The sequence below is a fragment of the Amblyraja radiata genome, chromosome 26, assembly GCF_010909765.2.
Source record: "Amblyraja radiata isolate CabotCenter1 chromosome 26, sAmbRad1.1.pri, whole genome shotgun sequence".
NCBI classification, from domain to species: Eukaryota; Metazoa; Chordata; class Chondrichthyes; order Rajiformes; family Rajidae; genus Amblyraja; species Amblyraja radiata.
Window position 1 is genome coordinate 18,633,388 of NC_045981.1, and position 16,796 is coordinate 18,650,183.

The 16,796-nt window shown below is 44.4% G+C and overlaps 1 protein-coding gene across 8 annotated transcripts in view; it reads right to left on the reverse strand.

The window, feature by feature from the left end:
- bahcc1 (BAH domain and coiled-coil containing 1) overlaps positions 1-16,796 on the reverse strand; it is a 275,446-nt gene that overhangs the window by 26,359 nt on the left and 232,291 nt on the right. For all 8 annotated transcript variants that reach the window (XM_033044370.1, XM_033044369.1, XM_033044374.1 and 5 more), the window contains 4 exons: positions 16,010-16,139; positions 14,156-14,273; positions 10,962-11,037; positions 7,696-7,804 (listed from right to left, as the gene is read on the reverse strand). In XM_033044370.1, the coding sequence (XP_032900261.1) occupies positions 7,696-7,804; positions 10,962-11,037; positions 14,156-14,273; positions 16,010-16,139 (433 nt within the window). The remainder of the gene's footprint in view (positions 1-7,695; positions 7,805-10,961; positions 11,038-14,155; positions 14,274-16,009; positions 16,140-16,796) is intronic.

Here is a 16,796-nt window from a genome sequence, read left to right on the forward strand (position 1 = left end):
GCATCCCCAGCCTCAAGCATGAGGCTCGACTACAGTCGTCTGTCATTTTTTATTTTTGTCTTGTTAAATGTATGTCTTTGAGTCAGTTTTTACTATTATTTTTTTTTAGCTGTGTATATGTGGGGGCTGGTGGGGGGGCTGTGGGGGAAACTGTTTGAATCTCTTCCCTGTGCGGAGACCCGACTATTCCCTGTCGTGTCTCGGATGTCGTTGGGCCTAACATCGTGGAGCCGGCGGCGACCTCTGGCCGGGACTAACCTGAGGGCTCCAGTTGCAGAGCCTGCGGAACTGACATCGCGGAGCTGGCCAACTTCGGAGCGGGAAGAGCTGTGGTGGCGTGCGGCTGCAACCCGACTTTTGGAGTTCGGAGGCACCGGCCGCAGACCCGGTGGACGGGAACATCAGGAGCTCGCAGGTCCCTGGTGGGAGACCGCTTTTTCGAGCTCCGCAACGGCGACTTCTCCCGCTGGAATCGCGGGTTTAAGGACATGGAGCCGGGGCCTAACATCGCCTGGCGTGGCTTAAACGGCCTCAGGACTTGCCATCGCCCGCCGGGGGCTTTAACATCGGAGCCCCAGTTCGCCTCGACACTGCAGTTAGACTGCTGGACCGCGGGAGAAGGAACAAAGGGAAGAGATAAAGACTTTGCCTTCCATCACAGTGAGGAGATGTTGGAGACTCACTGTGATGGATGTTTATGTAAACTGTGTTAAGTGTGGGTCTTGGATTGTGTGTAAACTGTAGAAATGATATTTCGTTCAAACCTAGGTTTGAATGACAATAAATTGCATTCTATTCTATTCTATTCTATTCTAAGCAGCTGGTGATTCTAGTCCACTCACCTTCCACAGTCCGATCCACAAGCGGCCCTTTCAACCTTTCTCGTGACAGCCTGACTCCAGCCCCAGGCTCAGACTCACCTGATCTCCTTTCACCCTCTGCCCAGGCAAAGGGAAGCTACTGCCTTTTCAGGCAGGGGGCCCACCAACACCACAGTGTGATGACTTTACCCACCTGCATTGTGGAAAAGGACTTTGAGATGGCAACCACTAGGGCAGTCTAATGCTTTTACAGAGCTTGACCAAGGGTCAAAAGCAGCCCTGAGGTCTGCCTATGCTACCCCTGGAGCAAGGAAAACGCTTCCAGAAAAGCTTCCAAAAATGCAGAGATTTACCAGGATGTTGTCAGGACTCGAGGGTGTGAGCTATAGGGTAGAGAATGGGCAAGCTGAGAGTTTATTCCTTGGAGTATAGGAGGCCGAGGGGTGATTTTATTGAGGTGTATAAAATCATGAGGGGATTGATAGGGTGAATGAACAGTCTTTTACCCAGAGTAGGGAGATCAAGAACCAAAAGCACATAGGTTTGAGGTGAGAAGGGAAATAGGAACCTGATGAACTTTTTCACACGATGTGTGGCGGAAACCTGCCAGAGGAGGTAGTTGAGGCCGGTACAATAACAACATTTAACGATACCTGGACAAGTAAATGAATGACAAATGGTTGGAGAGATATTTGGCCAAATGCGGGTAAACGGGGCTGGTTTAGATGAGGCATCTTATCTCTGGACTTTGAATAAAGGTGCCAAAAATGGCAGCACCTGCATGTGTAATATATGCAAAAAGAATCTCACTGTGCAGTTGCATAGGTGATAAATAAAGCCCCATTCGACGACTTTACTGCTATTAATTTGCTGCTTGCTTTAGCGCCTTCCTCTGCTCAGCAATAGCTTCTCCATTGTGAATTTTGTGCGTGGCAACACCGAGCACTCACTTCCACTTGCGTGCATGCATTACTGCAGGCTTCAGAGCGGTCCAAAGGAAATGCAGAACAAAATTGCTAAATATGTGTGTGTGGAAATAATATTAAATCTCTAAGCAAACTGAGCCTCCGCTGTATTAGCCAAACAATACAGCTTCCACCCCAGATACAAAAGAACATTTTTCCACCGCATCAAGTTGCAACTCCACCTTCCAGCTTATTTAGCCGCGTCCTTTCAGCACTTGAGCAAATTATAGTGATTTTACTAATGTGTCACAGCAGGGTGCAATGACTTCCCATTTTTACAAAGTACCCTGGCACCTTTCCAAATGCTGAACCCATTTACCACATTCCATGTAATTTTCTCAGTGATGTAACTCGTGTCTTTTTGCAAGTGCCAGGCCTCTTTATTTTCCCATCGCGCACAAATCTCCCGTTTCCGAGGGTCCTGCCCGTCTACCCCTGTCGCAGTAATTGGACTGCTGCGTAGGTGGTTTCGTTTTTAGTTTGGAGATACAGTGCGGAAACTGGCCCTTTGGCCCACCGAGTCCGCACCGTCCAGCGATCCCCGCACACTAGGGACAATTTTACATTTACACCAAGCCAATTAATCTACAAACCTGTAGGTCTTTGGAGTGTGGGAGGAAACCGAAGATCTCGGAGAAAACCCACGCGGTCACGGGGGGAACGTACAAACTCCGTATAGACAGCATCCGTAGTCGGGATCGAACCCGGGTCTCTGGAGCTGTAATTGCTGTAATGCAGCAACTACCACCGCCACCGTGCCGCACAAGGTTGCTAAGCTGGTTAAAATTAGAGGTCTACTTAACCAACAATCAAATGACGGTGCTGATCAAGATAGAAACTAAAAGTTTGTACTCACTATTACGTTTTCAAACTTACCTAGAGCAATATATTCAAAAGAAAAAAGAAGAACATAAAAGAAAGGAGCAGAGAGCAACCAAGGGACCCTTGAGTCTACTCTGTCTTCCAAGAAGATCACGGCCGATCTTATAACTCTGGTCTTTTTTCCTGTCCAGTCCTCAAATCTGTTGACCCTCTAACAAACCCTGGCTCACAGTCTTGGATATACTTAAGCAATGAATATCCACACAAAAGCTGGAGTAACTCAGTGGATCAGGCAGCATCTCTGGAGAAAAGGAATAGGTGACGTTTCGGGTCGAGACCCTTCTTCAGACTGAGAGTCAGGGGAAAGGGAAACGAGAGATATAGACGGTGGTCTAGAGAGATATGGAACAAATGGATGAAAGATTTGCAAAAAAGTAATGATGATTTGAGGCAACATATCCCGTAGGTTACTATGACTGAGCAGTAATTGTTATCGGGGTGTTGTCTGGCAATTTTTCACATTTGGTCTCGAGTCACCTGACCTCTAAGTAATTCGGACCTAAATGGCGGGCCACTTCTCCTGAAACTATGGGGAGCCCGTGGTGTTGCTCGTAGAGCCACGGCCACACAACATCTGTGATCCAGGTTTAATCCTCCAGGGCTGACCGGGCTGCAGTTCACAGAATGTCCCAATAGTGAGTTTGTCATAGAGTCTTACAGTGTGGAAACAGGCCCTTTGGCCCAACTTGCCCACATCGACCAACATGTCCCATCTACACTTGTCCAACATGCCTGCGTTTGGCCAATATCCCTCCAAACCTACTCTATCCATGTATGTTTCTTCAACGTTGCGATAGTACCTGCCTCAACTACCCAGCTCATTCCATGCACCACCCTTTGTGTAAAAAGGTTATCCTTCAGGTTCCTATTAAATCTTTCCCTCCCCTCACCTTAAACCTATGTACTCTGGTTCACGATTCCTCTACTCTGGCCAGGGGACTCTGTGCGTCTACCCGATCTATTCCTCTCATGATTTTGTGATTTCTCCCTGTGACAAATAGATTCCAAAACGTGCTTTGGTTTTGCTCCACATCCCAAGTCATTCATTGCCTCTCGCATATTAGTGGCAGAATCGGGGGGAGGCCAATGGGAATGTAGAGAGAATAGGCTACAGGGGAAAGTCATGGCAGAATGCGATTGCATTGTGAGCTGGCATGAAATCAATGGGCTGAACGGATTTATTTCTATGTTGCAAGGAAATACTTCCTTGCAGGAAAAAAAAAAGCAGCCTCTCAGCACTTCCCCTATCACTTCCTTTAGAATTTCATTCTTTTCATTGTGAATGAGATTTTACTGGTGGATTTCAGTTTAGTTTTTAGTTTAGAGATACGTCCCTCCCCCAGGCAATTTCCACCTGTGGTCCCTACTTCCTTGTCATCTGTCTTGTTCCTCATTTTTCCCCATACGGGCTCACCTCTTCCCTTTTTTCTCTCATTCTCCTCCCTCTCATTTCATTCCCACTTTGTTCATGTTCATAAGTCATAGGAGCAGAATTAGGCCAATCGCCCCATCGAGTCTACTCCACCATTCAGTCATGGCTGATCTATCTTTCCCTCTCAACCCCATTCTCCTGCCTTCTCCCCATAACCGTCGACGCGCTTACTAATTAAGAACCTATCAATCTCCGCTTTAAAAATACCCAATGGCCTCTGCAGCCATCTGTGGCAATGAATTCCACAGATTCACCACCCTCTGATTAAAGAAATTCCTCCTCATCTCCTTTCTAAAAGCACATCCTTTTATTCTGAGTATGCCCTCTGGTCCTAGACCCTCCCACTAGTAGAAATATCCTCTCCACATCCACTCTATGCAGGCCTTTCACTGTTCAATGTTTCAATGAGGCCACCCCTCATCCTTCTAAATTCCAATAGAAGGCCGTTTCAATAATGTTCATCTTGAATCACTTGCATCACTAAAACCTGATGCTTCTCAAAGTAAATGGCACTAGTCACTTGGCCAATTGACAACCAGATAAACAGCATTGGTGTAGACAAAGTCATGCAGTCACTCTACTAATTACTGTGGTTATTCTGTCAGCAATAACCTTCAGTGACTCAGAAGGGGGGCTATTTGGCCCATCGAGTCTATTGTGTCTCATTTCTCCCCTCCTATTTCTCTGTGACCATACAATGTTACTCCATCACTTGCCCTTTTAACAATTTTGGCACTTACCTGCACTAAAGTCGCCGATGAATCTACCAGTGTAGGAAGGAACTGCAGATGCCAGTTTACAGCGAAGATAGACACAAAATGCTGTGGTAACACAGCGGGTCAGGCCACATCTCTGGAGAAATGGAATCGGTGATGTTTCGGGTCAAGACCCTACTGCAGACTCTCCTTTTCTCCAGTGATGCTGCCTGACCCGCTAAGTTACTCCTGCATTTTGTGTCTAACTAATCTACCAGCATGTTTCTGAGATGCGGGAGGAAATGTGAGGACCTGAAGGAAACGAACATGATTTCAGTGAAAATAAATCAATTCCATTCCAGCATTGAACGCAGGCCTGTGAGGAAGCAGTAACACCCGCCGCACAACCTTCCGTGATTTTAAACGCTGACTCTTCTGTGAGTGAACAGCATCGCTTCAGGTCAACTACTGGAATTCTCAACAGAAACAGATTTTGTGTGTTTCACGAGTGTCGCCATAATTTCCACGAGGAGAGGCCATGAGAACAAGGGCACACACATTTCTTGTATCATGAAAATGTACACGTTATTAATGTCTGGCATGATATCTATCACCCGGAAATGCATGTCATTCAGGTTAATGCCATGTAAACATCATTGGTAGGCGTTGCACAGGTGAATTTCTAGGCTTTTGTTTTACATTTATCGGTCTGACTGAGAACTAGCGAGAATAATTGTCGCTGCTATACGCACTGCTAGGCCCAGCCAAAGTAATAAAGTTCTGGGAATTAATTGCCACAGTACACAATGAGAAGTCGCAACATCACACTACTCCAAAGGGAATCAAAGGCATCACAATATTGTCGGGAAAGACAATGAGCTCACAGTACAGTACAGGAAAGCAATTGTGCCAGCATTCGAACTGAAGAATAGATTAGCAATGTGAAAGTAGGAACATGGTATAACTGTGCGGGGATACGGAGGCAGTCACAGGAAGCAATAACGTCACAGCTAGATCTGATCTCAATGTTCAGATTCAACAGAGTTGAAGAGGAGATTCGATTTTAGGAAAATGTTCGGGACAGGTGAGTGCCTGGAATGCGCTGCCAGGGGTGGTGGTGGAGACAGATAAGAAAGTGGCATTTAGGAGACTTTTGGATGGGCAAATGGATCTCGAACCGAAACGTCACCCATTCCTTTTCTCCAGAGATGCTGCCTGACCCACTGAGTCACCCAAGCATTTTGCGCTTGGATTTTGTGCTTGGCATCATGTTCAGCACAGACATTGTACACTAAAGGCCTGTTCTTGTGCTGCAATGTGTTCTATGTGTTCTATAGAGGGGAAAACTTTAAATCAAAATTTGAAACCGTGAATTACACTAATGGTTATTAATGCAGGCACATAAGATCGAAGTGCTTTGCTCAAGTTACAGGAAGCTCTTGAAATGAGCTCACAGGATAGGAACAAGATTATATAGTGTGTCAGGGAGGGAACAGAACAAGGCCAAATTTCCCAAAACCGCCCTTTGTTTCTGTGCCGAAACATTGAGTACTCTCACATTACCAACTCACTCCCCTATGGCATGCATCACATTAAACTATTCCAGTGACTCCCAGCTGACTGGGGAGAAACTTGTTAAATGGTGCATTAAATATTTGATAGTAAAAAAAAAAGGTACTAATTTAACCATCTCCAGGACTGTTGTCAGCTGACACCACAGTGGCAAAATGGATTGAATTTGTTCAATAACAAGTGCACAACATCACTACTGGCCTCCAGCAGGTACAGGAAGCTGGCCAGTTATACTGGTGAGGATGCAAGATCTTCCTTTGGTTAGTTATTGGTATAGGGACTAACACAACATAGTCCAGTACGTCTGTGGTCCTTTCAGCTTACTTGGTTCACAGATACAGCGTGGAAACAGGCCCTTCGGCCCATTGTCTACCCAGTGCAGGCTGACCATCGATCACCAGCTCACACTCGTTCTATGTCGTTCCACTTTCTCATCCACTCACAGCGCACGAGGGGCAATTTACAGAGGCTAATTGATCCTGCAAACCCGCACGCCTTTGGGATGTGGGAGGAAACCGGAGCACTCGGAAGAAACCCACGCGGTCACAGGGAGAATGTGCAACCTTGGTAGATAGCGCCCGAGGACAGGATCGAACCTGGGTCTCTGGTACTGTGAGGCAGCAGCTCTACCCGCTGCACCACACACAGTGCCATCTTTTAACTTCCTCGTGTGCTGTACTGTTCTATGTCCTCTTGCACTTCTTTTAGCCATCCAATTCTCATTTAATTTAGTTTCGTTTAGAGATACAGCGCAGAAACAGGCCCTTCGGCCCACTGAATCCACGTCGATCCGGTGATCAGCCATACACTAATTTTATCTCACACACACTAGGGACAATTTACAGAAGCCAATTAACCCACAGACCTGCACGTCTTTGGAATGTGGGAGGAAACCGAAGCACCCGGAGAAAACCCACGCGGTCACAGGGAGAACGTACAAACACCGTACAGACAGCGCCCATAGTCAGGTTTTTTTCCTCTCTCGTTTATATTGTTTACAGCATACTATGTTTACATATTCTGTTGTGCTGCAGCAAGTAAGAATTTCATTGTCTTATCTGGGACACATGACAATAAAACGCTCTGGAGTCTTGAACACGGGTATCTGGTGCTGTGACGAGGCAACTGTACGCCCCATTCCAAAGGCTTCATCAAATTCATTATATTGGTTACATTAAAGTTATTTGTCCTTTGGTCAATTACTTACTGATTGTTATAATATGCCTTATTTTATCCTCTGATTCTACCTCAAACGCTCCTTCCACATTCGATATACATAGCTTATGGATAGGCATGTGGACATGCAGGAAACGGAGGGATCCACCTACTTTGAATGATGGTTCCTGGGTACAAGCAGCGGGATTTCTGACTCCAGTAAGCACAGACCCTGGTGGCAGGAGGCAGGAACTGGCGAGAGGGAGGCCTGACATCAAGTACCTGTGGATAAACATTTTTAAAAAAAAGCTTTACAAAGTAATCTAATATTATGAATATATTGATTGCAGAGGTAGCCTCACAATGAAATCTGCAGAAGAATACTGGTAAGAATACAAAAATGCTGGAGAAGCTCAGCGGGTGCAGCAGCATCTATGGAGTGAAAGAAATAGGTAACGTTTCGGGCCGAAACTCTTCTTCAGACTGAAGAAGGGTTTCGGCCCGAAACGTTGCCTATTTCCTTCGCTCCGTAGATGCTGCTGCACCCGCTGAGTTTCTCCAGCATTTTTGTGTACCTTCGATTTTCCAGCATCTGCAGTTCCTTCTTGAACACTGGTAAGAATATGCAACTTTTACTTTAGACTTTAGAGTTACAGCGTGAGTTAGGGTTGTGCTGTATTGTTCGATGTTCTATGTCCTCTTGCACTTCTTTTAGCCATCCTATTCTCATTTAATTTAGATTCGTTTAGAGTTACAGCGCAGAAACGGGCCCTTCGTCCCACCGAGCCCGTGACGACCAGTGATCACCCTGTACACCAGCACTATTCTACACACTAGGGACAATTTACAGAAGCCAATTAACCTCCAAACCTGTACGTCCTTAGAGTGTGGGAGGAAACCGGAGCACCCACAGTAAACCCACGCGGTCACAGGGAGACCATACAAATCCCGTACAGACAGCATCAGTAGTCAGGATTGAACCTGGGTCTCTGGCGCTGTAAGGCAACAACTCGACCGCTGCGCCACTGTGCCGCCCCATGCGTTTAATACATAAGACTAGGCAGTTATAAATTCCTGTTGGTAAAGCTCAAATTTATATTGCTCTCAACATTATTCCTTTTATCCTGTATCTGTACACTGTGGGCGACTTGATTGTGATCATGTATATTATTTCGGCTGACTGGATAGCACGCGACAAAAAAGCTTTTCACTGTTCATATTGACTATAAACTAAACTAAATTAATTCTGCACTGAACAGAATGCTTGGACCTGGTAATAACCTCATCACACGCCACCCTCCCACTGACTGTGCTGGACTATCTATCTCTGTCCCAGCTCATGTAAGCAGCATGAGAAGGCAATAAAACCACAGAATCACAGGATTTTTATAGAATACCTTTCATAACCTCAAACATCCCAAAGTGCATTACAGCCATTAAGGTGCTTTTATTTTGCAGTTATTGCCGCGATGTAGGAACTTGGCAGTCAGTATATGCACAGCAAGCTGCCTTGAGAGTTTGTATGGCAGTGGGGAAAGAACAGGAAATGGGACTGACAAGATTGATTCACAGACTCATAGAGTTATACAGCAAAGAAACGTGTCCTTCGGTCCAATTCACCCATGCTGACGAACATGCCTATTTAAGCTAATTCTATTTGCCTATAAACCTTTCATGCGCATGCTCTGCTCCGAGCTGGCATCAACCTGACTATTGGCAGGCATTTTACAGGCTGTATTGAATAGACTATATTGTATAGACTATAGGAATTGTCTATTGTCTATTGAAGCAGCCTCTGTGCCTAAACAATTTAATGAAACATTTCGCAATTTTGATTTGAGTGTGGTTGGTTGAGGCCACTCAGGGAATGCGTCATCATGTATTGAAAAAAACATTTAGTTAGAAGTTAGGAGGGAAAGATAGATCTGCCATGATTGAATGGCAGAGCAGACTTGATGAGCCGAATTGCCCAATTCTGCTCCTATCACTTATGAACTTATGAAAATAGCATAATAAAATATTTCACATTCACCTGATAGAGAACAGGTAGGACCTCCATTTAATTCACTTCTGACAGTCCAGCATTCTCCGTGTACTAGAGTAGGGTGCCAGTCAATATTCTGTTGTGTAGGATGGGGCTCAAAGCCACCTGGCCTTCTGATTCAGTGGTGATGAGTTTAGTTTAGTTTAGTTTAGAGACACAGCGTGGAAGCAGGCCCTTCGGCCCACCGAATCCGTGCCGACCAACGATTACCCGTACACTAATTTAGTTTAGAGATACAGCGTAGAAACAGCCCCTTTATCCCACTGAGACCATGCCGACCACCGATTACCCATACACTAGTTGTATCGTACACACTAGCGTCAAATTGCAGAAATCAATTAACATACAAACCTGTACATCCTTGAAATGTGGGAAGGAACCGGATCGCCCGGAGAAAACCCACATGGTTACAGGGAGAACATACAAACTCCATACTGACAGCACCTGTAGTCAGAGTCAAACCCGGGTGACTGGTGCTGTAAGGCAGCAACTCTACCACTGCCCCACTGTGCCTCCCCGATAGTGTTTCTAGCTAAGGCGTGGTTGGCACTGGACAGAGGAGTCTTGTTGATACAAACCATACTATCTTTCTCCTTCAAATATTTATCCTATTCCCTTCTGAAAGTTAACACTGCACCTGTTTCCACCAGCCTTCCTGCCAAGGCATTCCGGACTATAACGATTGGCTACATGGAAACGTTGTCTCATCTCAATGGTTATTTTGCCAAGTAACTTTTGCAAGTGAAAGACTGCAGGGTACGAACTGTGAAACATTCCCACTTTTAATCTCAATGAATGAATTATGATGCCACGCCCTTCTCTCTAAAACCTCCATACCTACACGATTAACTGTCTCTGCTTACTGTTAAGCACAACTTAACTGTAGACATGATTTACTATCAGCATATATTTATGTACAAATATGGGGTTCAGAGTCCAGTGGTTAAGTTAATCTGTTTGAGGGAGGCACAGCGGTAGAGTTGCTGCCTTACTGCGCCAGAAACCTGGGTTCGATCCTGACCATGGGTGCGGTCTGTACGGAGTTTGTACGTTCTCCCCGTAACCTGTGTGGGTTTTCTCCGGGATCCTCCCACACTCCAAAGACGTACAGGTTTGTAGGTAAATTGGCTTGGTATCATTGTAAATTGTCCCTAGTGTGTGTAGGACAGTGTTGGTGTGCGGGGGTCGCTGGTTGGCGAGGACTCGGTGGGCCGAAGGGACTGTTTCCGTGTTGTACTTCTAAATTAAACTAAACTTAAAAGGCACGAATCTCGCCGAGAAATCAAATATCCATTATCTCATCTTGAATTCTAATTCTTTGGACAAGGAGGCAGACTGGACAGGTTTCAAGCTGTCTGCAGTGCGCAGGGGGGAATGGTCACAAAGGGAACTCACCGCTTCCTGTAGCAGTTGCTCCAGGGAGTAGATTCTTTGTCGGTTTCCTCTTTCTCCTTCAATCACAACACCATAGCTGGAGGAAGGCAGGGAGAGGCAGTTACTGAGACCCAGTGTCGATACATCCGTCCACGCATGGAAATATTTATGAATTGTGTAATCGGAGAGGATATTATAGTCGATGTGAGGCAACCCTTTAAATTGTTTCCTTAGCTGCAGGAACATGAGCCAGTACGATTGTGTGCTATTGCAGCGTGCAGCATGCCAAACACACAATTCTCCCACTGCCAGGCGGACTAGGGAATGCACGCCGGCCTGACTTGCCTCATTCCGAGGAGCAATGGTAAACCACTTTATATCTGTGGCTCTTTGAACTGCCCCTGGATTCAATGGCCTGGCATCTGTAAGAAGAACAGCGGAGAGAGGGAAAATGGGGGGGAGAGTACAGGATAGCCAGCAGAGCAGAGGAATCAGTCTGAAGACATTTGAATAAGAATGGAAAATAAAGTGGGCAGTGCAGTTCAGTGGTGTAGGAACGTCACCCATTCCTTCTATCCAGAGATGTTGCTTGTTCCGCTGAGCTACTCCAGCATTTTCTGTCTATCCTCACTGCAGTTCAATTAGCGGGCTGAGGAAATCACTGGGTGCTTTGTGTGTGTTCCTCATGATTACCTGCACTTAATGAAGAAACAAATGCAGTTTCCTGGCGCTCTCAACAAGTGCATTAAAGAGCCATGGGGCACAGTAAATCTCTTTCTGATATGTTAATATATAGTATGCAGTGGATACACACATTTATAACATACAGTGTCATTGGTATTAAAGTTACCAGAAGTATTTTCATTGTTTGATTATTTTTGACTCGATGCTGCAAGGTATGAACTAGGAACACCTAAATGTCAGCAGTGTCACGTACGTTTATCAGGTGACAATGAGCCCCTGAACGTTCAAAATAGAGGATATAGTGTTCATACTCGACAGCACCATAGCATCACCTGCCACAGTATTGAAGGGATAGAAAAGAGGTCATAGGTGATAGGAGTAGAATGAGGCCATTTGGCCCATCAAGTCCACCGCAATTCAATCGTGGCTGATCTATATTTCCCTCCTAATCCCATTCTCCTGCCTTCTCCCCATAACCTCTGACACCTGTACTAATCCAGAATCTATCTATCTCTGCCTTAAAAATATTCACTGACTTGGCATCCACTGGCTTCTGTGGCAAAGAATTTCACAGATGCACCACCCTCTGACTAAAGATGTTTCTCCTCATCGCCTTCCTAAATGAATGTCCTTTAATTCTGAGGCTATGACCTTTAGTCCTAGACTCTCCCACTAGTGGAAACATCCTCTACACATCCACTCTATCCAAGACTTTCACTATTCTGTATGTTTCAAAGAGGTCCCCCCTCATTCTTCTAAACTCCAGCGAGTACAGGCCCAGTGCCGACAAACGCTGATCATCGGTTAACCTACTCAGTCTTGGGATCATTCTTGTAAACCTCCTCTGGAGATGTACAGTTCCCGAGGCTGTCCTTCGTGCTTTGGGCTATTGATCTACAGCTTGCTTAAGGCCCCCTTGACAAAATTCAGCTGCGGCCACAGTGGTGTGCGTAAGTGTAGGGCCCTTACGTCAATGGACATTGCTTTTCATACACCTCATTATGCCCTGCCTATAATCAGCTTTCCTACGTTTAACCAGTTAACCCAGTTTAACTATTAAAGAATGAACATGCAGACTGATGGAGATTATTTTGCTGTCTGGACTCCATGCCGACCATTCCAACGGGATCTTGAGTCTGGCACCCAAAAAAATACACTACGTTCATTATATTTGTATCCACCTGTTTTATACATGGTATTAGTTTTCCTTCTTGAATTAACATGCTCTTGGCCCTGCGCTCACTGCAGCTGCCCTGTTTATATGAACCACATTACAGGGAGCCAGGAAACCAATTCCGGTTATTTGTGTTGTAATCTTAAATATGGATTTATGACCCTCGGCAGCAGGCTGTGTGCTCTTTAAATGAACTTGAAGAGTGAGACACCCTCAGACATTTTCTTCTCCGCAGATGAATTCAAGATGATTCATGCACGTTTAACCATAATATTGAGAGCATTTGGTGATCCAAGTCCATACCAAACACATTTATAACAGCTCATGTCTATAGCAGCAAATGGCTGTTTTTCTTCAAGGAAGGAACCAAAGATTGTGGTATAGAGTTTCAGCTCTAACTCGTTCCACACATTGAGGTTGTATGTGGGTGAATTATATCTTTCCAATTAAAGCACAATTTCCAACTGTGCCTTGGACCAAATTTCTTGATTTAGTTTATGTCTCTCTGGTGACTGAAGGGGGTTCTTCTATTAAACAGAGGAGCTGGTCGGAGGGCTTGGGGATTCTTAGCTGGAAAGGAAAATCCTGATGGATGATTTAAAAACAATTTAAAGGACAGAGACAAGGGAGTCAAGAATGTTTTATTGTCATATGTCCCAAAACGGAACAATGAAATTCTTACTTGCAGCAGCACAAGAGATATCTAAACATAGTACTCTGTAAAACCCGTAATAAACAACAAAGAAAGTTCAATATGCATACACACTAAATCTATTTTTTGTTTGTCTATATACATTTATTTGTGTGTGTGTGAGAGTGTGTGTATGTGGTATGTACACACAAACGTATGTATGTATATAGATAAACAAAAAAAAATCAGTATATATTAAAACATATATGCACTTGATGATTTGTTTATTTTATTATGGGTTTTACACACACATATATATAGAAGATAGACACAAAAAGCTGGAGTAACTCAGCGGAACAGGCAGCATCTCTGGAGAGAAGGAATGGCTGACGTTTCGGATTGAGACCCTTTTTCAGACTGGTTTGGGATAAGGGAAACGAGAGATATAGATGACGATATGGAGAGATAAAGAGCAATGAATGAAAGATATGCAAAAAAGTGAAGATGATAAAGGAAACTGGCCATTGTTAGTTGTATGTTGGGTGAAAACAAGAAGCTACAGCGACTTGGATGGCTTCAGTTCCTTCATTATATATATATATTATAATAATACATATATATTACACAGACAAATAAATAAACAATAATAGTGCAAAGTCAAAAATAATGCTCCTAAGGATTTACTTTATTTTTGTGAAAGAGAATGAAGGAAAAACTATATCTCACATGTCAGGTGTCTGAAGAATTCTAACACTTCCCGCGTACAGCAGTTTGTCTTCCTTTGGTATGAGAATGTGAAGTCCTTCTTTAAGATCTTCTTTACTGATAGCACAAGACTGAGGAACTGTTAGAAAAAAATAAACAACATCATTCTTTCGATTGTTTTCCTGTAGTTCAATTCTTTATTTAAGTGCATACTAAATATGGTTGATGTCTTAATCCACTGATGTTATAGAACTGACCAGCATTTTCATGGCCAGAAGATTATTTTTGCAATAATTAAGTTTACTGTCTCAATAAAAACTTAATTATGAAGTTTTGATGAGAAAGATAAACACATCTGAGGTATGTCACATGGGAAATAATGCATAAATACCGCTTAGATCAATCAGAAAATGACCTACACTCATCTGTGCTTCCTTGTGTTGAAGAGGGAACCCAAAATCTTGCCTGTCCATTCCCTCCACAGATGCTGCCTGACCCCACTGAGTTACTCCAGCACTATGTATTTTATTCAAGATTCCAGCATCTGAAATTCCCTGTATCACGATTGAATTATCTTTATTGGATTCATTTGCTTTTTAGTTTAGATTAGAAATACTGCATGGAAACGGGACCATCGGCCCACCGAGTCGACACCGACTATCGATGTTCACACGAGTTGGATGCTATCCCGTTTTCTCCTCCACTCCTTGCACATTGGGGGCAATCTACAGAGGCCAAGTAACCTACAAACACACACACCTTTCAGATATGGCCAGAGACCAGACCACCCCGAGGAAACCTACACAGTCGTAGGGAGAATGTGCAAACTCCACGCAGACAGCACCCAAGGTCAGGATTGAACACGGTCTCTGCTGCAGCTCTACCAGCTGTGTCATTCTGCTGCTCTTTTGATTTGTCTTTGTTTGCTATAAAGAATTGCTTTATTCCACTTCCAAAAACTGGTTCCAATAAAAGTTCATGCCAAAAGGAAATATGAGCAAAAAATGAACTAAGATAATGCCAATTTACTTTTGATTTTCCTTTTGAGAGGAAAGATTAATGGAAATCTTAGCTACTTGTATTGATTACGTTCGCAATGTCCTTTTACGCAAATCTTCATCTCCCGCTGGAACTATGTTTGTCACTCAGGTGTGGGTTGCCTTCCAACAAAAGCGTGGCATGACCCAGAAAAGGCGAACTTGTGTTTACTTTAGACATTTAGAGATACAGTGCAGAAAGGGGGCTCTTCAGCCCACCGAGTCGGCGCCAACCAGCAAGTTAACCTACAAACCTGTGCATCTTTGGAGCGGGTAGCAAAGCAGGGCACCCAGAGAAAAACCCACGTGGCCACAGGGGGAATGTACAAACTCTGCACAGACAGCACCCATGGTCAGGATCCAACCTGGGTTTGTGGTGCTGTAACGCAGCATTCTACCGCTGCACCACTGTGCCCCCTACAATGTACCACTGTGCCTCCCTGTGACTGAGCAAGGGGCATGCAGCTGAGAAGAGGCAAACTAAATAAGGATGGTGAAACATTCTATTGTTAAAATCTGTACAATATCTGGATCTTGCACTATACTGCCCCTCTAAACATCTTGTGGGTCTAACGTTTAACTAAAATATTATCACATTATTTGTACCATTATAAATACCATTATCCTTCTGATAATGACTGACTTTGTTTCTTGTAGTGGTTCTGATCTATAAAATGTTTGGTGTGCTCCATCTCTGCCTACTTTGAGAATTGCAGTCTTCCAAATGTCTCTGATAAACACCAGCTCTATATTGAAACATCATATATTGAATGTTGCTCAGTCCTGTTTTGGTTCACCATCGAATGCAGCATTTCATGATAAAAAGTAAAGTCCCTACCGTACAATTCTGCTGAATAGCTCACAGAGGCATTCGCATCTTCCTCAGAGAAGCTGCTGTCATCATCAAATGCAAAGTCACCGTCCGCTGCAAAGCTCTCCAACAGTTTGCTGACAGCTCGGCCTTTTGACTGCATGAAACAAGAATAAAGCTTTCAAAAAATGCACATTTAATTTATCTCTCATGTCAGCTCTGTGGGTGGAATATTGGTGCACGTCACTCGTCCCGCAATCAGTAAAGCAGTTTAGTTTAGTTTAGTTTAGAGTTACAGTGCAGAAACAGGCCCTTCCGCCCACCAAGTCCGCGCTGACCAGCGATCCCTGCTCACTAACGCTATCCTTCACACACTAGGGACAATTTTCATTCATACCAAGCCAATCAACCTACAAACTAGTACGTCTTTGGAGTGTGGGCGGAAACCGAAGATGGCGGAGACAACCCACACAGGTCACGGGAAGAACGTACAAACTCCGTTCAGACAGCACCCGTAGTCAGGATCGAACCTGGGTCTCTGGGGCTGTATGGCAGCAGCTTTACCACTGCACCACCATAGTTATTACAGCCCAGTTATTACAGCAAACGCTTCTGTCATCCCATAAATCGCTCCATGACTTGATCATCTATTGCCCTTTTCCTTGCTGACCTACACTTATTGCTGGTTTTGCAACGTTAAAATGTCCGCACTTGTTTTCCACCTCCCTTCATGCTCTCATCCTCCTGACCACCATATCCTCCATCCTATATCCATCAGAGATGTCCATGCAATCCTGAATCTAACTGCTCCACT